The sequence below is a fragment of the Danio rerio genome, chromosome 17 (assembly GCF_052040795.2).
Source record: "Danio rerio strain M-AB ecotype USA chromosome 17, GRCz13ab, whole genome shotgun sequence".
NCBI classification, from domain to species: Eukaryota; Metazoa; Chordata; class Actinopteri; order Cypriniformes; family Danionidae; genus Danio; species Danio rerio.
In genome coordinates this window covers 18,522,501-18,547,547 of record NC_141037.1, presented here as the reverse complement: position 1 = coordinate 18,547,547, position 25,047 = coordinate 18,522,501, and the positions used below count along the sequence as shown (strand labels likewise).

General features: G+C 35.4%; 1 protein-coding gene across 37 annotated transcripts in view; it reads left to right on the top strand.

Moving 5' to 3' along the window:
• The window catches only part of nrxn3a (neurexin 3a), a 546,850-nt gene that overhangs the window by 112,085 nt on the left and 409,718 nt on the right, over window positions 1-25,047 (top strand). For all 37 annotated transcript variants that reach the window (XR_015512694.1, XR_015512693.1, XR_015512692.1 and 34 more), the window contains 2 exons: window positions 17,732-18,170; window positions 22,630-23,013. Coding sequence is in view for 32 of the 37 variants with exons in the window: in XM_087289302.1 (XP_087145428.1) it covers window positions 17,732-18,170; window positions 22,630-23,013 (823 nt within the window). In the remaining 5 variants the exon portion in view is untranslated. The remainder of the gene's footprint in view (window positions 1-17,731; window positions 18,171-22,629; window positions 23,014-25,047) is intronic.

Below are 25,047 nucleotides of genomic sequence, written 5' to 3'. Positions count from 1 at the left end.
TAAAATTAATATTAATAAAACTATATGGAAGTAAATAATCTAAAAGCACAACTGAAATTGAAGTCGTATACAACAGGAGATATTCATTCATTCATTTATTCATTACCCTTTTTAATTTGGGGTCGCCACAGCGGAATGAACTGCCAATTTATTTAGCATAAGTTTTACGCAGTGAATGCCCTTCCAGCTGCAACCAATCACTGGGAAACATCCATACACACTCATTCACATACATCATACCCTACGGACAATTTAGCCTACCCAATTCACCTATACCAAATGTCTTTGGTTGTGGCAGGGAAACCAGAGCACCCAGAGGAAACCCACAGGAACATGAAGAGAACATGCAAACTCCACACAGAAATGCAGCCAAACAGAAAATATATATAAATAAACTTTAATTCAAGCTAATCGTAAAAATAAGTAAATAAATAAATCTATTATTTGAAGACAAAATGTGTAATGTACCACCCTGTGGCACAGGTTGCTTACTGCAGTAGTGATATAGAAAGGGTGAAACACAGACACATGAAGCTTTGCAGATATGGCTGATGACTGAAAAAGAAAATGAGTGTTCTTAATATAAGAAATATGGCATTAGCTAAATATAAATGATTGATTACCAGCTTTTCTTTAGCACAGTGAATTTTGTTTTCTTTCTTAAGGCGAGATGTGAAGTGTTCCTTTTTTCAGACTTGATTCATTTGTTGTCTTTATATTTAAAGGCCATTTTCTCCAAATATTTTTCATAAATTTCCACTTTAGCATAACTTAAATAAACCAAGCTTATTAACTTATGTTTTAATCATATTTGAGCTCTGATGGTGTTTGCAGAGAAATCTGTTCATTCATATTTTTGGATTATTTACAAGGATTATTCTTAAAAATAAAACAATAATGATAAAGCAATAATTTCTTTAAACAATATTTACTTGATGCAATATTCAGATTCAATATTCAGATTTTTTTTTTTAGAAATGCATGGAAATTAGTGATTAGTGAATTAATGAATAAAATATGAAAATATTTAAATAAATAATGCCTAATTAACTTATTTGAATAATTGGTAATGTAAAAAAAAGGTTTGATGTTCTTAACACAATTAACTGTAAATAATTGATAACTACAATGTAAACTTATCTGTTAATTAACTGTTTCTGTATTTTGTGATTCACATGTTTTCCATTTATTTATGGTTGTGAATTGCATTATGGCATGTTAATCTTTGATCTGTCGACTTTGGATGTTAAAAATTTAACTGCAGTCTAACAAAGTGACTTTCATTGACATTTTACTAATGAAATAGTATAATGTTTAGGAGATAATATATAAAGAAATATGCCATAATATACTACACCAATCCAGATAATATATCACTTTAAAATATTTAAAGAGTTAATAAAACTCACTTTTATTGTTATACTTTTCAAGGTTAAATGTAGAAAGATCAAGGTCCCATAATGCAATTCAAAAGGATAAATCAGTTAGGTTAATAAAACAATTAAACATAAATCAAAAAAAAAGAAAACTGCTAGTTTATGAATATTTTTACAGTGTGTGTATATATATATATATATATATATATATATATATATATATATATATATATATATATATATATATATATTTTTTTTTTTTTTTTTTTTATTACTCTATTGACCTGCAGCATCTTGAATTGAAAAGGCCTCTCCTGAGAGCATCTTGTGTCTGTCTTTCAGCTTGAGCATGAAGGGCAGTAATCAGGGTATGTTGGGCTGCTCACTGCACAGGGTTCTGCCAGCACTAATGACTGGACACTGAGCTGGACTCTGTGCTTCGCCATCACAATCTCTTTCCAGGATGTGCGCCGGGTGATGGTCGTTTGTCACTTTTGCTGGTGCGGCTGGATAAAACTGTCGCTGCTCTCTGGACTCTTCAGAGCCAGCCCTGCTCCATGGATGTGAGATGGCTCTGAGAGGTCTGATAGATAGTCGCTCTCTCTTGCTCTTTCTCCGTCTAGCAGATTTGTTTCAGTGTGCACCGCAGGATTGGCAATATTTAGCAAAGGCTCATTGCTGGAAAAACTGGCCAGACTAAAACACCAGGGGTGCTCTCAGTCTTCTGTATCTGTTGGGTAGTGTTCAAATAAAAGGGGCATGTAAGATGTGCTAGGATCTGTTGGTAAAATAAAACAAACCTTCATTTAAAATGATACTACTGTACGTGTCATGGAGAGAGAATTTAGCTTTTAATAACTAGTTTTTAATAACCAATTTCTGTCGACTTTGCCATCCTGACAGTTCATAATAGTGTTCTACTTTTTTTGCAAGATGCTAGTATTCAGCTTAATGTGCCAAAATATTAATGAAAGCCAAATATATTACCCAAAGGCTTAACTAGCTTACGTTAACTAGGCAAGTAAGGTTAATTAGGCAAGGTATATGTGGTTTGTTTTGTAGCAAATTGAAGAAAAACATTAAACACTGTTTTCATTTCTGTAATGTGGACACTGACAACATGGTTGTGTGGATTCAAACACAGGTTTATTAAGAATAGTCAGGCAAGCAACGGTCAACACAGGGGCAAACAGACATATACAGGCAAATCCAGAATCGTGGTTAAATATCAGGCGAGAGGTCTGAAGGCAGGCAGCAATGTAAATAAACAAAACAAGGCACTGGGTCAAAAACTAGGCAAGGAAAGTGCGTTGTAATGTTCACAAGACTCAGCAATTTCTGTGTGCTTGTGTACTGACTTTATAGTCCCTGTAATCAGTTCATAAGCGGCTTCAGCTGTGGGTGTTTGCAATCAGACAGGATTTAGACCAGGTGTGTAAGTGATTCATGACTGGCTCTTGTAGTTCTTTTGCTGGCAGATTTGTAGATCATGTCAATTCCAGCCAAACTAAATGAAATAAGAGTTTCTCCAGAAGAAAAACATGTCATGATAAATACTGTGAATATTTCCTTGGTCTGTTAAATATTTAATGAAGAAATATTTTTAAATATGAAATTATAAAATATATAAATATGAAATATACTCATACACTACGGACAATTTAGCCTACCCAATTCACCTGTACCGCATGTCTTTGGACTGTGGGGGAAACCAGAGCACCCGGAGGAAACCCATGCGAAGGCAGGGAGAACATGCAAACTTCACACAGAAACGCCAACTGACCCAGCCGGGGCTCGAACCAGCGACCTTCTTGCTGTGAGGCAACAGCACAATCTACTGTGCCACTGCCACTGCTATTATTATTATTATTATTACATTTTTTAATTGTTTTGTGTTTTTTTCCTTAATGCAGGAATATGTCATTGTATTACTTTATTCAGAGAGAGAGAAAATGTGAGCAAATTGTGTTCTACTGCTAGATTAAAGCAGTTGATGTCTAGTGATTGTATGTATTTGGTGCTTTGGCTGTTTCACTAATATCTATCAATAAAAAACTTAAACTAGAAAAAAGAAAAGGAATTGCTAGTGTTAGAAATCCAAATTTATTATATTATACTAACACTCTCTTATCTATTCTTTCTCTTATATCTATCATTCATAAGAAAGTCAGCAATTTTAAATAAAGTAGAAAAGAAATATAAACTGCCAGTGTTATAAAATAAATAAAAACAATATGTTAAATCAATATAAGGAATTCAAATTTTTGGTTAAAGTTATGCAAGTTTGGAACAACAAGAGACTAAACGATGACTTTATTTTGCTTCACAATTAAGAAATAGTCTTTTTTTTAAAGCAATAAATGAAAGCAACCATATATAGACCTGTCTTAAAGCATTTTCGAAAGTGGACAAACATTTTTAGACCCATTTTTAACCATTTGAATGAAGTATTGTCCACTTGTAATCAGATCTTAACATTTTAACGTCAACTGTATATGTGACCACATTCACCTCTCCCAAAGGACACACTAAACAAAGATAAATATATGGCTTGTTGTAAATCTAGGCCCAAATAAACGGCAAACAAAAGCTTTAATAGCTACAGTCAAATGTCTCGTTGCCCGAGCCTTAACCTGTCAGACCGTGTCAAACCAGTCCATCCAGACCTATCTGCACCTTGCTGCCCCAAGCTCCCATGCAAAACATCCACAAAGGGCCACCTGGCACGCTCGACTAGTGAATAATCTATACCCATTTCCAAGTTTTCTCCAGTTTGACCCCGAGGGCTATTAATTCCTTGAGAGTGGTGGGTTGGCACTGTAGGCAGAGATTTATAGTAGAAGCAGACAGCTGTGGATGATGAATGCGGATGTCACTACAGGCCCGGCACAGGCAGAGAGGAGGCCGCAGGCACGGGACGAACCCGCAGAATGGGCACATCTAGACCTCAGATCAACATAACCTGAGCTGCAGATCAGGCAAATCACCCTTTGCTTATTTTACATCCAGAGCTCTTAGTGAGGCATCATCTGATGGGATTTACTGTCTTTACTGGGATTTAATTCTTTACTGTCTTTCACAACCTTCAATGCACTGGATTTTTTATTTGTTTTGAGAAAAGACATATTTTCAATATTTCATAAGCAGAATCGGCATTCTGGTGCACAATAATACCATTTATTATTGTTGAAGCTAAGTGGGAGCATCTTAGCTTGGACAACTTTTATATACAGTATTAGATAAATTAAACAAAGAAAAACATGTATTTATTATTCAAAATATTCAACTGGATATGTTTTTCTATGAAGCTCGTTGCAGTGCATTCTGTTAATGTTTTATGAAATTAGATTTATTGATTTAGTGGAGTTTTTCCATCCAAAGTGACTTAGAAATGAGGAATTAGAAAAGTTATAAACCATGCATAAACATTATTATATACAAGTATATCACAAATACAACATCAGTGATACATAAAATATTAAGTAAATAAAAACAATTCATTGAGTATTCTAAATAAATTGTGGATTATTCTCTGTTTCTTTTTCCATGAAGCTTGGTGCAGTGCATTCTGATATCGTTTTATGAATTTAAGTTTATTAATTTAGTGGAAAGCGAAAGTGGGACGTTTATCCAAGGGGATTTACAAATGAGGAATACATATATATTGCAGAAATATAATTACAAAGCACAAAACATTTTGGAGTCAGTTCAGAGGTGCGGCAGTCACTGAATCCAGCATTTAGGGGTTCTCATCTGTCCACCATATTCTGTCTTTATTTTATGCAATGTAGCTTAATTGACGGTAACCTGTATTTAGCTTTATTGCTTGTACAGTGGCTCTGAACTGTCAAAACACCCCTCAAAAGATTTTTCGGATGCTAAAATTATTTTATTTATTTATTTATTTATTTTACGTGCTAAAAAAATAAGAACGAAAATTTCAGATTCAGTGTACAATAACCTTTTCAGTTGACAAAACTCAGCAAAGTGTATGTAAGATGCGTTCATATTCTTGGTAGTCAGTACATGAGCTTCCATCTATGTGTGTGTAATCAGGGGAATCAGAAACGGGTGTGTGCGTGCAAATAATTCTGGGAGTTGTAGTTTATGTAGTGGCAAATGTGTAGTTCCCCAGGGATCTGCAAATGCTAGATTGCTGGTGATCGTGACACAAGGTCCCATGTTTTTGCTATATTTAGTCATTTTTAGACAACAGAAATATATTTTAACTTCTGAAAGAGTTATGAAGTCAATATTTCTTGGAATAGACTTAATTTTCCATCATAACAAGCGTGTTATAAAAATTCTCTAATTTAGAAAGACATTTTAACAGGCCTTGGAGAATAAAACGCATTTTACTTAAACAAGTCATGCAGGATCAGAAAAAAAAAGTATTCAGACCTTTATGTTGCACATTATGAAGAGTCTCAGAAGTGGAAATAGTTGTTGTCCACTGTGTCACTAAATGGGATAAAACCATTGATTTTTACTTCCCAGCACCCATTGTCATTCACAAACCCCTACAACACTCAAACATCAAGTGGATTGTTCCAAAATCAGACTGATGTTGTGTACGCTGAACCTCTCTGCTTGTAAATAGCTTAGCTGTACAGCAAAGAGTAGCACAAGAAACACTGCTCTACCCATCCATTTTATTTAGTTTGTCTTCCTTTTTCCAGTTTTATTCAGAGTCTGCAAGACAAGATAACAACCTACTGAAATTTTTAGTCCAACCACACATACAAATTCCTTTCCGTGTCTGGAAACAGTCAATCCTTATACGTCCCCTCACGGCAGAATCCATAAAGCCAGGATATAGCTCCACGCAGACAGACAGATCCTTACTGTGAGTCTTCTCGTGTCTATCTGTAGATTATATTTCAGTTACACCAGCTTGGCTCTTTCCACTTACAGTACCAGGCGTTGTTAGATAAAGCATTGGCATTATATTCAATGTCAAATGTTTTCTCTCTGTATTCAAGTAAATTCTCAGTTCTCCTAGCGGATTAAACATTTGAAATGGCAATTTTGTTGCTCCAAAAGTCTATTAAAACAATTAAAGTACATGTCCTGGAAGAGGTTTAACAGTTTGGACAACTGGAATACGATTTGCCAGCTTGGTTACAGACTAGAGGATTGGTGCGGATGTTTCACAGCTCTGAGCGGCTCATCAGCTGAATTAACCGGCTGACATTTCACGGGCCGCCCGTACGCATCAAAATGACAATGCCACGGAACGGACCAAATTGCAGAGTATCAATTTGTGTCAGACACTATGGCTGCCCCTGGTGTTGTGGGCAATTTGCAAAGATGAAACTTGATTTAGGTGATGAAAAACATACCAGACAGGATAAATAGAAATGATAATGTTACAAATAACAGCAATCATTGTCTAATCAGCGTCTGGCAGTTTTCAGTCATGTCAAACTCCTCAAGGTCATTTTTGAGGCCTGGGAGATCCATGCAGTGATTCAGCATATATTCACTTTCTCCATTACTACTGGTCCTTTCTTTGCGTTTAGAGATTGATTCTAATTTATTGATAAGTAGTAAGGTAATAATACTATTTTCCCCAGAAGGAATAAATTAAACAAATGCTGTTTTTTTAATATTCTGGTTCCATTAATTGTCAAATCTTTTTGAAGAATCACTGAAGACATATTTGCCATTGCTGTTCTGTTTTCATATTATTTCAGAAATACCACTACTACTACTGCTACTACTACTACTACTACTACTACTACTACAACTACTATATTATACTTGTTTCAGAGACAGAAATGGTTTATATACAGATATTTTGCTATTCTATCATTTTGGCTGTTTAACAATTACTACCCTTAGGTTCTAAACTTATATGTACAGGGGTTGGACAATGAAACTACCCCCCCTGGTTTTAGGCCACAATAATTCTTTAATATGGTGTAGGGTCTCCGCTTTTGCAGCAAGTACAGCATCACTTTGTCTTGGGAATGACAGAAAGCAGTCCTGCACTGTGGCCAGATGGATTTTGAGCTATTCCTCTTGCAGAATAGTGGCCAGGAGCCTCATGTATCAATGGTGCGTACGCACAAAAACTTTGCATAAGCCAGATTTTACGCTCATGTTTGGATTAACTAAAGATGAAATTAAAGTGAGAATGTGCGTTGGTCCACGCCAACTTCCTCTCTGGCCTTTGTGCATTTCGTCTGTGTGTTTGTTTTATTTTCATTGGCGACTCCTAGAGGCAATTGTGTTAAATTGCACACTACAAAGTATCTTTGAACCGTGCAATAGCAGCTGTATGGGACGGGATCATCCGCATGTTTAGCAGGTATATAAGGTTTCCATACCATGCAGTTGACAAGCCAAACATTAAAGCGCAACTTGCAGAGATTGCCCACACACACTGCACACACATTGCCATAAAGGCTCCATCTGAAGATGAATTTGCATAGGCTACGTGAATCGGAAACATTTCCATTCAATAAATGTGCAAATAATATGTGATTCTCAAATGCGCTTAACATAATACACATGCTTATTAATGATTCCTACTTGTCTTTCTCGTGATGCAGAGTAGGCAAAATCTGATATGTAGTGGGGGAAAAAAGAAGAATGACTTTATCAGACGCTGGATTCGAACTGGGGTCATGAATGATAGTGACAAAACATGTTGCCATGCGCTTTACAAGCTACGCCACTTGCGCTGCTGATGTCCAACGAGGTGTGCCACTTTATGTGTGCGATGTTCAGACCCCACTGCGTTAATCGCATCAGCAAAACTCTCCCACTCTATTTTTTCTTGTGTTATTAATTCCGGAGGACAAACCTGCAAATAATACCGTTTTTCCCCGGTCTATCTCCGATAGGAGCACCTCCAATTCACATTCTGTTTAAAGTTTCTTTTTTTTTTGCTTTCTTTTGCCATTGCTTTTTAATTTGGTTTTGCCAAAGTAGAATCATTACCATATTCATTAGGGGGAGGAGGCAGGGGAGGGATTTTGCGCTCGTGCAAGTGCGCTCAGTTTCACGTTAATTCGGATGTACAAAGATAATATGCGTGGGATTTAGCGTACGCAGTGTTTCATATATATGATTTTTTTTACTGCGAATGCACATGTACTGCTTTGTGCGTAAGCAATGTTTTTGTTTGAATTCAACGCAAGTCATCGTACATGAGGCCCAAGGTCACTATGTGATGCTGGTGTAGGATATTTTTCCTGACTCTCTCCTCCAAAACATCTCAAATTGGCTGAATTAATATTTAGGTCTGGTGACTGTGCAGGCCATGGGAGATGTTTAACTTCACTTTCATGTTCATCAAACCCTTCTGTCATCAGTCTTGCTGTATGTATTGGTGAATTAGCATCCTGATATACAACATCGCCTTTAGGATACAATGTTTAAACCATTGGGTTCACATGGTTCTCCAGAATGGTTTGGTAGTCCTTGACAGTGATGCGCCCATCTAGCACAAGTATTAGGCCTAGGGAATGCTATATTGCAGCCCAAACCATCACTGATCCACCCCATGCTTCACTCTGGCCATGCAACAGTCTGGGTGGTGCAATTCTTTGGGACTTCTCCACACTGTAACTCTCACGGATGTGAGAAAGACAATGAAGGTGGACTCTACTGAGAACAATCTGTTTTACATTGTCCACAACTCCTGTTTTTTGTAGCTGGCACCATTAAAACACATAACTAGGGAAAATAACAAGTGAAATATGTACTGTTATCATGACAAAGACAAAAAAAAAATCTATTTGAAATTAGTTATTAAACAATTATGTTTAAAAATGTGTCAATATAATCTCTCCATTAAACAGCCCTTAGGAAATATTTAAAAAATTATGAATTTGACAATTTAGTTAATTTTATCACTCTAACATAATAGTTGATCAAAATAAAAGTCTGTTACAGCCAATATTTGATACAAGGAATTCTTTTTTTTGTTTTCCATTTTAACCTGGTGTCAACTTTCAAATGCATCTGTTATGTCTGCTTCAGATAACTTTGAGACACTTATTTCGTCATGCTTCACTTTTTTTGTCGAGACATAACTGCTTTTATGACTAGCTTACACCTGCATTTACTGTCATCCGCTTGTGCTTTGATTGACGAAAATTCATCTTAGTGCCAGCTGTAAACAGACTCTTATTCTTCAGATTGTGGATTACAGTATTTGAAACATCTCTGATTCTGCAGCTGAAGCAATCTCACCTTGGTGATGTTTTAACAGAGCTGTGGTGCGTCAATCTGTCTGACAGCACTGTGATGGCTTACAGAGCAGAAATCCTGTTTCTGAAAGAACAATAAGGGACTGCAGCAAACATTTTCAGTCTTGTGGAGGAAAAATGACAATGTTTGTAAGAGATGCAGAAGAACCAACGTAGGGCTTTGTCTGAGGAATGGATCCCCCTCAGGGACAATGATATTTATGATCTATCAGATAAGAAAGACGATGGAGGAGAAAAGCCTGGATATCACTGTGGCTTTTCTAGAGGAACAGAAGTGAATCCTTTCCATTGCGCTTTGCCCTTCCTGAACCTGAGAAGATGTTTGATTCACAGCAGGATTAACTGGAACAGCAGGGCTGAAAGGTTTGCGTTGAGTGCTTGTGCTCACAAACATTACGGTGTTCTAAAAATGAACACACTCACAAAAAAAGATCTCTTTCCAGGAGAAATTAGCTAAAGCGGGCAATTTCACACCCTGGTGAGCTTGTGTGTGTTTGCAGGTCTATACTGGTTTCATCTTTATTAAATAGTGTACACTCAGACTGAGGAAAAGCACCTGCTTCTGCTTGCAAAAAATAGCCTGGTTTAGGATTGCATGATATATTGAAATGAAATCAATATTGCGATATGACAAATCAAACAAGATGCTAAATAATTATGGTGTGTCGTCAATTAAAATAAACTGTAATTTATATAGAATGCAGATACATCAAGCAAGTAAAACATACTTTTGGATTTGTGACTTTTTGTTTGGCACACTTTCCCCGATAAATTGCAGTTTCACTTAAAGCACAGGTGTCAACGCCCGTTCCTGGAGAGCCGCAGCTCTGCACTGTTTAATTACAACCCTAATTAAATGCACATGGTCAAACTAACTGAGTGATTAAGCTCGTTTGATACCTACAGATAGCTGTGTTGAAGCAGGGCTTGAACTAAACTCTGCAGGGCTCCGGCCCTCCAAGAATTGACTTTGACACCCCTGACTTAAAGGAAAATAAAGTTTATAATAACTTTGTTTACAGTGAATAGCAATAGATTTTTCTATAAACAGTTATGATTGTTCTGTATTTATATTTTAATAATTTTTTTGTGTGAGAATACATTACATTTAAACTATTTTAAATCATTTATCTCCTTTTGTAATGAACTAAATGGCCAGTAACTCTGGTGTATTTTGAACGGAGACAGGTGGTCTAACAATATTGATACTGTGTGCGTGCGTGCGTGCGTGTGTGTGTGTATGTTTGTGTGTGAATGAGAGAGAGCATGATGCTGTGTGTCGCTTGCTAGGTGCTGTGTGTGTGTGTGTGTGTGTGTGTGTGTGTGTACGTGTTTTTGTGACATATCAGGACACAAATCTGTATAATGACATGGGTATGACACAGGTATTACAAAAAGGAGGTGAAATATGAGGACATTGGTGACGTCCTCATTTCTCAAAATGCTTATAAATCACACTGAATGAGTTTAATCAGAGAGTAAAGCTGCACACAGTCTCCTGTGATGGTTGGGTTTAGGGGTGGGGTGGGGTGAGGGCAATACAATATACAGTTTGGACAGTATAAAATGAATGGAAACCTATGTAATGTCCCCACTTTTCACAAAAACAAACATGCGTGTGTGTGTGTGTGTGTGTGTGTGTGTGTGTGCGTGCGTGCGTGCGTGCGTGCGTGCGTGCGTGCGTGCGTGCGTGCGTGTGCGTGCGTGCGTGTGCGTGCGTGCGTGTGTGTGTGTGTGTTTATACAGCTTGTTTGTAGCTTGTAACCCTCCCCCAAATTTAAAACTGTGTATGGAAAGCATCGGCGATGCACTGAGATATCCAACCAAATCGATGGCATGATAATCGTAACTGAACCGTGAGACCAGTGTAGGTTCACACCTCTACAAATAATGTTCCTTAAGGCACAGTTTTGTACCTTTGTAAAAGTTGTACCTTATATAGTACAGAAAAGACATCTTATGGTACTGTTCTGTACATTTTATGGTACAATTTAAATGAAGGTACTCAATTGTTCTCATTAAAAAGGTACATAAGTGTTGGACAACTCCATCTTTATTACAATATTTATGAAAATAAATGTTACTGGAGAGGCAAAATTATTTTTTGAATAGCTTCCATATTAAAACTTGAATCATCATTTAAAAGCATAAGTTTAAAGAAACTCATAAACATGAATTATTAAGTTCTATAATACAAAACAACTGGTAAAGCAAAACTATAGATATTGTAAACTAAACATTTAAGGCATTTTTAATAAACGTTTGGTTAGCATTTTTTGATAAATACATTTTCCTTATTGATATCTTCTCCTTTTGGCGTTTGCTTTCCACTACGCACATGAATTGGCAAAAGTCCTGCATATGTGAAGTGTTCATGCTGACATTTTAGTATTGTAAAACTAATCAGACATTGTGCATATCTCATTACAATACTTTTGCATATTTCTATTTCTATTTTAAAATTAAGTAAATTAAACTAACTTTTAAGTGATTCCACTTAAGTAATACACAGGTTTTGTGAGAAAATTGGAGAAAAAAAGTTTGTACATGGAAGAATGTATTTCTATAACATGTTTGTGAAAAAGTGTTGTGAAATGTTTAGCAAAAAATAGATCTTTTGATTTATGTTAGAGTATTTTTTTATTTATTGTAAATGGAAAAGGTGCATTTACACAAAAAGAAACTTTTTTTTACAACATAATTTTAAAATAGCATGCATGTAAATAGCGGTTTGTTAATAGCATAATTTGCACATTAAAATAAAGTGTGACCTAAAATGTAACACTAAAGTTGATATTTCCGTAACACTTTATTTTTAGTCACAATTCACGGTATTAACAAATCATTAACTATCGCTGCTAGCAGCGACACAGTGGCTTTGTGGTTAGCACTGTCAACTTATAGCATGAAGGTTACTTCTTCGAGTCCTGGCTGGCATTTCTGTTTGGAGTTTGCATGTTCTTTCTGTGTTTGCGTTGGTTCTCTCTGGATGCTCCGGTTTCCCCAACAGTCCAAAGACATGTTTATAGGTGACTTGAAAAACTAAATTGGCTCTAGTGTGTGTGATTGAGTGTGTATGGATGTTTGTCAGTACTGGGTTGCGGCTGGAAGAACATCAGCTATGTAATAAGTTGGTGGTTCATTCCGCTGTGGCGACCCCTAAACAATAAAGGGACTTAGCCAAAGGAAAATAAATGAATGAATGAATAAACACTGCAAGCTTAATAAATTCTAATTAGCTGCTTAATAATAATAATAAGGTTGCAGATGGGTTTAGGTTTGGGGTAGGGATGTAGAATAAGATAATACTTTATAACTACTCACATGGTCGCCCACTGAAGCTATGCAGGTCTACGTCTGGTCAGTACCTGGATGGGAGACCAAATTGGAAACCTATGTTGCTACTGCTCAGTGAGCGCCATCTTTCAGATGAGACGTTAAACCGAAGTCCTGACTCCCTGTGCTTATGAAAACTCCCACTGGCCTCTGTCCACCATGGACTCTTAAGCTTTCCATATCATAATTGTCTCCTCTCCACCAATCAGCTGGTGTGCGGCGCAATATGGCTGTCGTTGCATCATCTAGGTGGATGCTACACACTGGTGGTGGATGAGGAGATTCCCTCCAATGTGTAAAGCGCTTTAAGTGTCTAGATGTGTCTAGATGTGTCTAAAAGTGAGATATAAATGTAAGGAATTATTATTGCTAATGAACAGTTAATAACTTAATAGTAGGCAGGCAATAGGCTAGCAGTTGACACCATGAATTGTGACTTACACTAAAATGTTACTGATATTTCAAAATAATTTTGTATTTGCTAATATTTTAATACTAATAATTAGTGAATAATAATAAATAGTGCTATTGTCATTTTTGCTCTTTTCATACTCTACACTGAATCATTTAGTCATTGTAGAATGATTATTTCAAGCCATCTAGTGAAACTTCCTGTGTTTTTATTTTTATTTTTTTATATTGCAGAAAAGCAAACATCATATTTTTATTCCCCTTCCCAATATTATGCAGCTCCATCCTAGATACTATTTCACCACACATAAAATCTTGCCTTTGAATGACAGCCTCTTAGGACCCTGAGCACACAGTCAGATTTGGGAAGCAGGGCTAGGGCCAGGACTTCCTCAGAGCTTTTTGTGGCAGAAGAAGTGTCAGTGCAGCTTTGTCAAGCCATTACCATAGTTATCAAGGAAACCTGACCCAGCAGCTTGTGCCAGCGTCGCCCGAGTCAATTACCATTGAGAGGTAGGCAATGGCCTGGCCTATTGGTATTATCACAGGTCGTATTTGAATAAAGCCACCTTTCCTGGTCTATCTATTTAGCATCCGGCATTAAAAAAAAACTAATCTGAATATTCATATTCAGTATTTTCTAAAGCCAGATAAAGATATTTCCATAAATCATGGCCATTAGTTATGTTTCCATTCAACGTTGCGATGTTTATTTTAAAATATGACATCAAAAATTTGCAAATAAAGAGGTTAAAGATCATCACTTTTTGGGAAAGTTGTGTTTCATAGGAAATAGATTGTACATTGAAATGGCAGACGAAATACAAAGTAATAAATTCTGTCATGTTATTTTATTTTTTTGAAGAGATTGTTTTAAAGGGCACCTATGGTGAAAAATCTACTTTTCAAGCTTTTTGGACAGACATGTGTGTAAGTATAGTGTATAGACCATCATATTGGGGTGATATAAACACACCTAATAAATTTTTTTCAATTTAACAACATAACAACGGTGGACCAATTGGAGCGGTTTTTAGATTGACCGCGACTTGATGTAGGAGTGTGGTCCCCCTGCCTACCAATATTGATAGTTACTAGTGTAACTGCGGCTGAACTGGGGGTACAAATACAGAATACATGATTAAATGGATTAAAAACAGGGTTGTGACACAGGTGGAACTACTGAAATTAACAACATGGTGGGAAAACTGAACATAGGAATCACATGATATAACATAAAGCACATGGGGCACAGCACATCCAGAATCACATAACAAATATACACAATGACAACATCTTGAACACAACACAGGCAAACCAGACTCATGACAACTGAAGTATATGTACTTTTACTTTTATTGGATTAAATATGTTCAGTATCTGAGTCATTTGAACATAATGTGTTTATTGCAAAACAGACTCATTTGAAACATGCTTTAGCCTACGTTTTTGTAAAACCACACAAAAAAGCAACAACAACATGCAACTGACAAATCCCAGGGTTCAAATGCATGCAATTTCAGGGTGTTACAACCTCTTTTATGTTGGTCCAGGGTAAAATGGATAACATTTAAGGTGTGGCAGTTTTACCATGTGATGGTGGAAGCAAAAAGGCATAAGCTGCGTCTGAATTTGCATACTTCCATACAATAGAGTACGCTAAAACCGGTATACTAGCTGAGTAGTATGTCCTACTTCATTGAATTAAAAAAACAGTATATGAAAAGTCTCCAAATTACCTACTCCTACTACTTCCGGCAAGATTCAGAAGTTTGCATTGGATAGACACTACTGTATCCCATGATGCACTGCGAGAGAATTCATGAATGGGAGTGAAGAGAGGTATCTTATGCGGGAAGGTCATGTGATGATGAGAATATTGTGGATGTAGTACGTCCGAGTTTCATTCGTACTGCTGACATTCATAGAATGTACTTTTCTAACGACCAAGTTGTACATTTAAATTCAAATGCAGTATCTACTGAGGAGTAGGTCTTCGACAACGAAAATAGCAACAAAAAGTGATTTAATTTAAAAAAAAAAATGAGGCTACTTTTGTTTATTCTCTTGCTAATGATATTTACAGGGACATAATATCGACAAATAGAGAATTATGTTTCTGCAGTTCTTTGCACAACACCAAATAAATACCACAACACACTTTAACAATGTCCATGAATTGTTATTTAATAATTTGCCTTACCTATCTGCTGTATGTCCATCCATATGGACAACTTTCCTGGCTTTTTCTGAACTTGTCATGCAGAGTGCCTGAGATAGAGTCCGGTGAAAAATGGTTCTGTAAGACAGTTTCCTGCCCTTTTTTATTGGTGGAGAAGAAGTATCTGAAGCCTAAAACAAAGCATACTCTAGGGCCCCGTTTACACTAATACATTTTAAAACTGTGTTTTAGAATGAAAACGATCCACATCCACACTGGCGTTTCACCTAGCATTTCTGAACAGCTCTCTTTTCATGCTACACCGCTGAAAACGCACATCATGTGACCACAAACACTCTGGCATGCGCTGCAGCGGATGTGCTAGTCTGAGCTCCAGGCAGCCAGCGGGTGCTTTGAGCACAGAACCTTGGTGAGAGCTATGCACTTGGGAAGGTTCATCAAAAATCTAATATCAATATATTTGTTAAACGTGATGTTTAATTAATCTGGTTGTCTAGGTCTAATGATACATTCTCTAACTTTGTTTTTTTGAATCTATTGTTCTCAGGTGTTTTGGCTCAGGGCAAAGATAAGCTTATCTATTAATTTATGTAACCACGTACACTGATTCTGCACATTTGACTGATTGCTTGCCTTAATTTCCTTTAATGTCTAAATGTATTGTACGTTATACTGTATTTAATGGTCATTATTGATTATTAAAACTGATATTCAGTAAAAGAAGTATGTTTTGTATTTTTCACTGAAAATAAAAGGTGGCAGTTACAGTATGTTATAGACTCAATTTTGTTGTAAATATGCATACAGTAAAGATGACACTCATGGAAATATGTAGCTACACAACGCCTCAACATTTTTGGTGTTTGTTAAGTTGTTAATATCAAAATGAAAATTAACGGTGAAAGTTGACAAATTGTTTTAATTTTATTGTTAAGATGTGCCAGGGTGATGTGAATGACATTATAAAGTACACTGTTCCCTTTGAAGATTTACCCAACATGTCCTCTGGAGTTTGTTTTCCATTTCAAACTTGCAAAGGAACTTACAAGGAAAGGATGCAAGACTGAACTTTGTGTAGGCTACTTAATATAGAGGAAAAGCCCCAATCGGAGAGGTGGCGCTCGAAAACTCCAGGGTAGTGTGGACAGATGGCGTAACCGTAACAAAACTAAAGCGTTTTGAAACAAAAATGTATTGGTGTAAACCAGGCCTAAGAAACCTTTCAGATTTAGCAAAAATGTATACAGCACCCTCTAGTGGATTTATAAGCTGCGTCCCAAATCGCATACTTATGCACTATTCTACGCCATTTTGTAGTATAAATAGTGCAAGTAGTGTGTTCACACTGAAAACTCTACAAATAATAAGTGCACTTTAGTTACCCGGATGATGCACTCATTGCACTCAGTGCACTCAAGTGTGTAATGATGGACACTTCACGCACTCAACGAACGCAGGTTTGCTTACGTAGCGGAAGGGGCGGAGCTATCGGACGCACATGTTGAATAACTTTATTTATTTTGGATGGTGAAAGCAAAATTCTACTACGAGAGTGATTATAGCGCCTCCCGATAGTGAATGCGGTTATACTCACGGCAGGTATTATCTGATAATTCGGTCGTTTATTTCACTGATTTGGCAAGCCTCAAACGTCATCAGGGAAACGGTTTGAATTTCCGCTTAGTAAAAAAAACATTAATGTGCCATTTGGGACGACACTACATACATATACTATGCTGTTGAGTGTGTAAGTGCATAAGTACATAGTGCATGAGTGCATAGTGTATAGTGTGCCATTTGGGACGCAGCTGTAGTCTCAAATATGTAACAAAATGTAGCAACGTATTTCAAGTTTATATAATTAGGTCAAGCATGTATCTTAAATGAGCAATTTTTATAATCCATGTAATTTCTTTACATCTTTGTGTTTTCATTTAGTGTTTGTTTTTAATTTAAATTTTAGATGTGATATCATTAAATATGCATAAAACATGGATGGAAATGAAGAGGTAATAAAAAAAAAATCATTTTCTGCTTCTATCCAGTATGCCTTTTTTAAATTTCATTTATTCATGTAACATATGTTCACACAAAAAACTATATATAAAAAAAAGATTTATGAACATTTTAAATGAGTTGTCAGGTTTTGCAAATGAACTCTTTAAAAGGAGCAATTGAGTGATTCTTTGCTTGCATCCACGCAGGTTGTTTACAAAAACAATGACATCCGGCTGGAGCTGTCCCGGCTCGCCCGCATTGTGGACCCCAAGATGAAGATCCAGGGCGATGTGGTGTTCAAGTGTGAAAACGTGGCAACGCTGGATCCGATTTCGTTCGAGACGCCTGAGGCCTACATCAGCCTGCCTAAGTGGAACACCAAACGCATGGGCTCCATCTCTTTTGACTTCCGCACCACCGAACCCAACGGCCTTATTCTCTTCACCCACGGCAAGCCACAGGAGAGAAAGGACGCCCGCAGCCAGAAGAACACAAAAGTGGACTTCTTTGCCGTGGAGCTGCTGGATGGAAGTCTGTACTTGCTGCTGGATATGGGCTCTGGGACAATCAAAGTGAAAGCCACACAGAACAAGGTGAACGACGGGGCCTGGTACCATGTGGACATCCAGAGAGATGGAAGATCAGGTCAGTTACACACACTTAAAGGGGCTTTTTACAAGATGTTGAAATTATTAAATGGTTGTGACTTTTTTTATTAAACATTCAGATAATATAATATAATATAATATAATATAATATAATATAATATAATATAATATAATATAATGTTTTTGTATTTTATAGCTTTTGTATTAAATACAACGTATTGTATTTAAACAGTTCAGCTAATATTTATGCTAAGCCTATAAGTATGCTAAGGTTGTTAAGCTGTTGTTGTTGCTAAAGAAATAGTACTAGTGATTAATTATTAAAGAACTATTATGTATTCAAAAGGGTCATATTTTGGTTTTGGGGGTCTCCAAAATTTGTCTTATATTATGCATTTACTTTTACCTAATTATTCTAACGACTCCCATATGATTCGTTTAGTAATTCATTTGTTCCCAAACCCCTTTCCTGGGTCTGCACGCGCAACAAAGGCGGGGCTTAAGTTCCATATTGACATCACGCCGACAAGGCTAAAGACTCGTTACAGCGACTATTCATTCGAACCACTCTAAGTCAACTCTTTTATAGATGAATCAATAGTTTTAAACATGGTGCACTTTCAGATTTAAGCCTTAGCTAGAAATTTTGCTACACTTAGAGCTGTGTTAGACACTGCATGGATGGTCATTTTCAAAAACCCATAATAGGGGCTCTTTATTGTTTGTTGCTAACATTGTTTTTGTAATCATTATTTAAGCTGTAATATGATGATAAATTAAATGATAATGATGATTATAGTTACTAAATAAAAATATACACATTATGGAATAAAAAGCAAAATAATAGTTAATATTTTTCTGCAAATACAGTATTTCAGATTTTTTATAATTATTGGGGATTACAGATGCAAAGTTATAATAATAGTTTTTATAATAGTAATAACAATAATGATTGCTATTTTAATGGTTATAATGAAAATAATAATAATATTAAAAGGAATAATATTAATAGGAATAATAATAATATTATTATTATTATTAATATCATTACTATTTTTATTATTAGTAGTAATATTGTGATGATGATGATGATTATTATTATTATTAATATTATTACACATTTATTATCAGTTATTTAACAAATTGGTTTTTATGCACATAACTTAATTTATCATTTAGAAAAATAAAATCATAATTTATTCATTCATTTTCTTGTCGGCTTAGTCCCTTTATTAATCCGGGGTCGCCACAGCGGAATGAACCGCCAACTTATCCAGCAAGTTTTTACGCAGCGGATGCCCTTGCAGCCGCAACCCATCTCTGGGAAACATCCACACACACATTCACACACACACTCATACACTACGGGCAATTTAACCTACCCAATTCACCTGTACCGCATGTCTTTGGACTGTGGGGGAAACCGGAGCACCTGAAGGAAACCCACGCGAAGGCAGAGAGAACATGCAAACTCCACACAGAAACGCCAACTGAGCCGAGGTTCAAACCAGCAACCTTCTTGCTGTGAGGTGACAGCACTACCTACTGCGCCACTGCCTTGCCAAAATCATAATTATAAAAATAACAATTCATAATAAAACTAATTTAAATAATTATCAATTAAAACTTATATTTAATATTTCACACACAAAAGCAATAGCATACTGAAAGAAAGGAAGAAGGAAAGAAATGAAATTTATATGTAAATTAATATATTATTATTATTTTTATTTTATTTTTTTTACATCTCACATGTGAGAAATATCCTTGGTGGGAGGAAAAAGGCATCACCTATCAATTTATTAAACACATTTTTTAAGTTTAACACACTCGAAGAACTCCCACTTTGTTTCATTATCAAATCAGTCGGATACTGTAATTGCTTGTGTGTTTCCATAGGCCTTAAGCTCTGCAGCCCAAAGATAACCGCTTCATTCCAAAAAGCACAGTGGTTTGTCACCAATAATGGGCAGATTTAGACCAAAGTAGCTTGACATTTTCATTTCACATCTGCTCTGACAGAACTTTCTATTAGGTTTTATCCTCTCTATCAGTCTCTGTATCCTCCTCCTTCACCTCGTTCTTTCTTCCATTGCCCTTGAATCACCAGCACTGTGTTTCTCAATCGATCCACGAATACTCCATATCACTTCATAGCACGGGGCCCTCGGGACGTCTTGTCGGATATCAATAATGTCAGGTTTTTGGACTGAACCGGTGTCCGTATTGAGGAGATTATTCTCATTGATCCCTGCTGACTCTCATGGGATGCATTGTTTACATCCGTGCGTCTGCGTGAGAGACACTGCTTTATAGGATTCACACTCTGACGAGGTTATAAATATGAAATAATCCACTCATAGCTCTACACTTTCTCTATCACATACACTGTGAATGGTCTTCATGTCTCTGACTTTGGCTGTTGTGCAGAAGAGACTGCTGGATTACACATTAATGCCGTTTAGTCTCTTCACATCTAAACAAGCATTTTTTTGGAAGCATTTTAACATCACCATGAAAAGTTTGCTATATTAGTCAAAAGCTATTTTAGTTAGCAGCCAAGAAACATTAATTCGTTCGTTTGCTTGTTTGCTCGTTCGTACTTCATTCGTTCATTCATTCATTTATTCATTCATTTATTCTACAACAGTTATAATATTCTATAACAGTTTAATTTAATAAAGAGGATTTCTAATAGATAATAAAATTATGATTATGCATTATGTATGTCCCATAACTCATTTTGTATGTATTTTGTATTATTTGTGAAATATTTAAAAAAGCAAAAAAAAAAAAAAAAAAATTAAAAGGGGGGCTAATAATTCTGACTTCAACTGTATGTGTATATGTGTGTGTGTGCACATGTATGTATGTATGTATGTGTGTGTGTGTGTGTATATATTCTTATATATATATATATATATATATATATATATATATATATATATATATATATATATATATATATATATATATATATATATATATATATATATAAGAATTGATGTCAATATTATTAGCTCCCTTACTATATATCTTTTGATTGGCTACAAAACAATCAACTGTTGTTGTTGAATGACTTGCCTTATTACCCTAACTAGCCTAATTAACCTACTTAAATATTTTACCTGTATGTACTGTCATTATGGCTAAAGAAAATGGTTATTAGAAATTAATTTTTAAGACTATTATGTTTAAACATTTTGAAAAAAAAAAAATCCCAGATAAACAACAATTTTGAAACATTAAACATATTTGAACATAAAAAAATCTAAATTTCACAGGATTATGGTTGTATAATGTTGTTTTTATTAATATTTGGAACTATATTTTATTCTTTAATATCTTGTACAGCTTAAAATGATTTTTGCTAACATTTTATTGGGTTAAAACATTAAGTTGTTAAAACAAACTGTAACATCAATAATGTTAACATTAACCTGTATAATTCAGGTATTAGTTTTTTTATTAATAGGTACTGTTTTTAATTGTTATTAATTAAATTTTATTCATGTTATTAATGGCTGTTTCTCAATTCCAAGAACGCATTGCATGGACTTAAGTTCCTGTGAAGGTCACCTTGGAAAAATGAACTCGGGAGACCATGAGAACACAGAACGCGTCTTGTGAGAAATGAGATGCTGCATTCTTCCTGATGGTCATGTGACCTTCATGTGTTTTTAATGGAAAATTATCTAATTACATAATTCATACAGCAATTTGTTATTTATCCCATTTGCAATATATACTATGCATAAAGAATTTACAAATATACTTTGCACAATACAAATAAAACTAATTTTAATACTAATTTTAGCAAATAAACACCCTTAAGCGTTTATTCCTTTACCAAGATTTTCATGGAAATGTTTACTTTCACCATTTCATTTAGGGAAAAGCCCGAGGCAAATAAGTTATATCTCTGAATTTTAATAGTAAATCTTTATAAAATGCTGCGCTTCCTACCTCCAGTCGCAATGACTTCTGGGACATCTCGAGCGAGTTCTGTGCTCAAGTCTGCATCCATTCGTCCTCGATACCAAGAACACATTCGGGAACTTTCACATGTCCTCCGGTCTTGTGTTTTGGAACTGAACTTTGGCAGCTGATGATGACTTGACACAAGAACACGAGGACACAAGATCGTGTGAATGCATATTGAGAAACAGCCAATGTGTGTAGTAAACACAGACCAAAGTTACACACAGTCACACAAACACGCTTTATTCGGTGTGATTTTGAGTGTGATTTATCAAAATTGACTAGTATTTGTGGGGTCCCCACAACGCAAGGAATACTATGTACACACTTTAAAGTGAAAACAAGAAATCTAAAATTTTATTTAAACTAAATTTACATTAAAACATTTCTTCATCAGTTAACAGAAATAATCTTTTGTTTGATTTTTCAGTTAAAAAGTTCTTCAGTTCATGCGACAAAACTTCTTTTAAGTTTTATGATTGAAAGTTTAGTGCATTTTTGGTCTTTTTTTCCAGGCACCATATCAGTAAACAGCCGCCGCACTCCTTTCACTGCCAGTGGGGAAAATGAGATTCTGGACCTGGAGGGTGACATGTACTTAGGCGGCCTTCCTGACAGCCGGGGTAGTCTCATCCTGCCCACCGAACTGTGGACCGCCATGTTGAACTACGGCTATGTGGGCTGCATTCGGGACCTGTTCATTGATGGTCGCAGTAAAGACATCCGGCAGATCGCTGAGGCCCAGAACGGAGCAGGCATCAAACCATCCTGCAACAAGATGTCAGGCAAACAGTGCGACAGTTACCCATGCAAAAACAAAGGCTTGTGCAAAGAAGGCTGGAATCGGTTTATCTGTGACTGCACAGGCACTGGTTACTGGTCCCGCACCTGCGAGAGGGGTGAGTTCACTGATTTTACACTTACAAGCCTGGATTTATGGAGTTTGGGTGCAAGAATAAACCCAAGTGTTGGGGTTAATAGGGATAGTTCACCCAAAAATGAAAATTTTGTCATCATTTAGTTACTCTTGACTTGTTCAAAACCTATTTGAACTTCTCTCTTTTGTTAAACATAAAAGAAGATATTTTTAAAAAGGCTGGTTGTTGAGATCCATTGAAGTCCAATGTATTTTTTTTTACTACTGTGGAAATTAATGTTTTTTTCTTCTTCCTTTCTTCATGTTCAACAGAAGAAAGAAATTTATATAGGTTTAAAATCACATGAGGGAGAGTAGATGATGAGGTAATTAAAATTTTTGGGTCCTGATGGTTTTTAAAGATGGATTTGTTCATACATAATTTGTCTGATTTTACAAAACATTTTATTCCACTCCAATTAGCTGTTCTCAGTATTTTCAGAATTATAGATGATAAAAAGATAACACCCCACTATGTTTTTAAAAAGCACATATTTAAAACAAAACTTCATTTGATGTTCAGATTTTCATGCTAGAAATTTATCTAAATTTGCATTCATTCTTACAAGACCCAACATTGACATATTTGATAAAACATAACATTTTAGAAACTTTGTAAAACAAAGACGTTTAATTCTTGCAACTTACTATGGGTTACTTTTTTTTACTTCATTTACCTGGAGAGTCTTGCCTTCATTTCAATATTGAATAGAACAAAAAAGAAAAAGAAAAAATCACCGTCACGCCAGTTTGTTTAGCTTCTCACCTGTAAAATCCCATCTGCTGCTGTTTGTAAACAGCGGATTAGCTCGCACATAATCAGTTAAACTAAGCTCATTAATATCTCTGCATGTTGCTGTATGAAAGCTGATGGTTTGGGGTTTGTGATGATGTCATAACTTGGAAAAGGGCCAACCATTTTGGTTACACTGTATTTTAAGGGTTCAGAATTGCGTATTACTTATGCATGAACGCACTACTTATTTACTTAACATATTGTAAGGGCATATTAGTCACAAAATAAAGCAAAATTAAGGTAGTAATTCATGTTTGAAAGGATGTACAGAAAACATCTTGAAGCCATTATTTACAACTTAGCAAACCATATATTATTTTTGTGTAGAATTTTTATAACCATCCTTTAAATTTACTGAACAATATGAAGCTATAAATGTTTAAATTAAATTAGTTTTTAAATTAGTTTTGCTAATTGTGTAAAAAAGACAATTTGACCTCATGTTCTCAAGTAAAAGTTTTTAATTCTTGTTGATTAGTTATGATTGCTAACTTGATTAATAAATGTTTTTATAAAATTAATTACATCATTATTATGATATTTGTGGGAATATATTTGCTTCTTGACCAAAATAACCAATAAAATGTGGATTAAAACTTAATTAAACTTGCCTAAAATAGACATAAAAATTGTATTATAGTTATACTGCCACTAAGCAGTATTCATGAACATTTGACCATCGGATTTAAAGTGTTTTTATTTATTTATTTTTATACACAATTATTTACACTAGTGGTTCGTTTAGCAGTTATTCTGTAATATGATCTGTCTTTATTACACAATTTTAGTCATTTATAGCTGTAAAATAAGCCCAAGGGAATAGTTTTAGCTTCATATTGTTCCCTTAACAGATTATGAATAGGTAAAAGATTGTCATTACACGCACAAAAAAATCATATTGCATTTGTTGAGAAGTTCTAAATAAATGTCTTAGGCATTTTTAGTACATTCAGGTACATCAGTTATTAATGACTTATTTATTACACTAATGTGGATCTTTCAGATGTTTAATTTATAGTTAAAAAAGGCAACTATAGATGATGTTAACGATTAATTACTAGTGTGCCCATGCTTAACTTATGCATAGTTGTGAACAAGTTAATCATTTGTTGATTAACTGTTGCATAAGTTAAGCATGAGCACAGTATTAATTAATAACTAATTACAAGTGTGTTCATGCGTAACTAATACATAATTCTGCATTTAACATTTGAGTGTGCA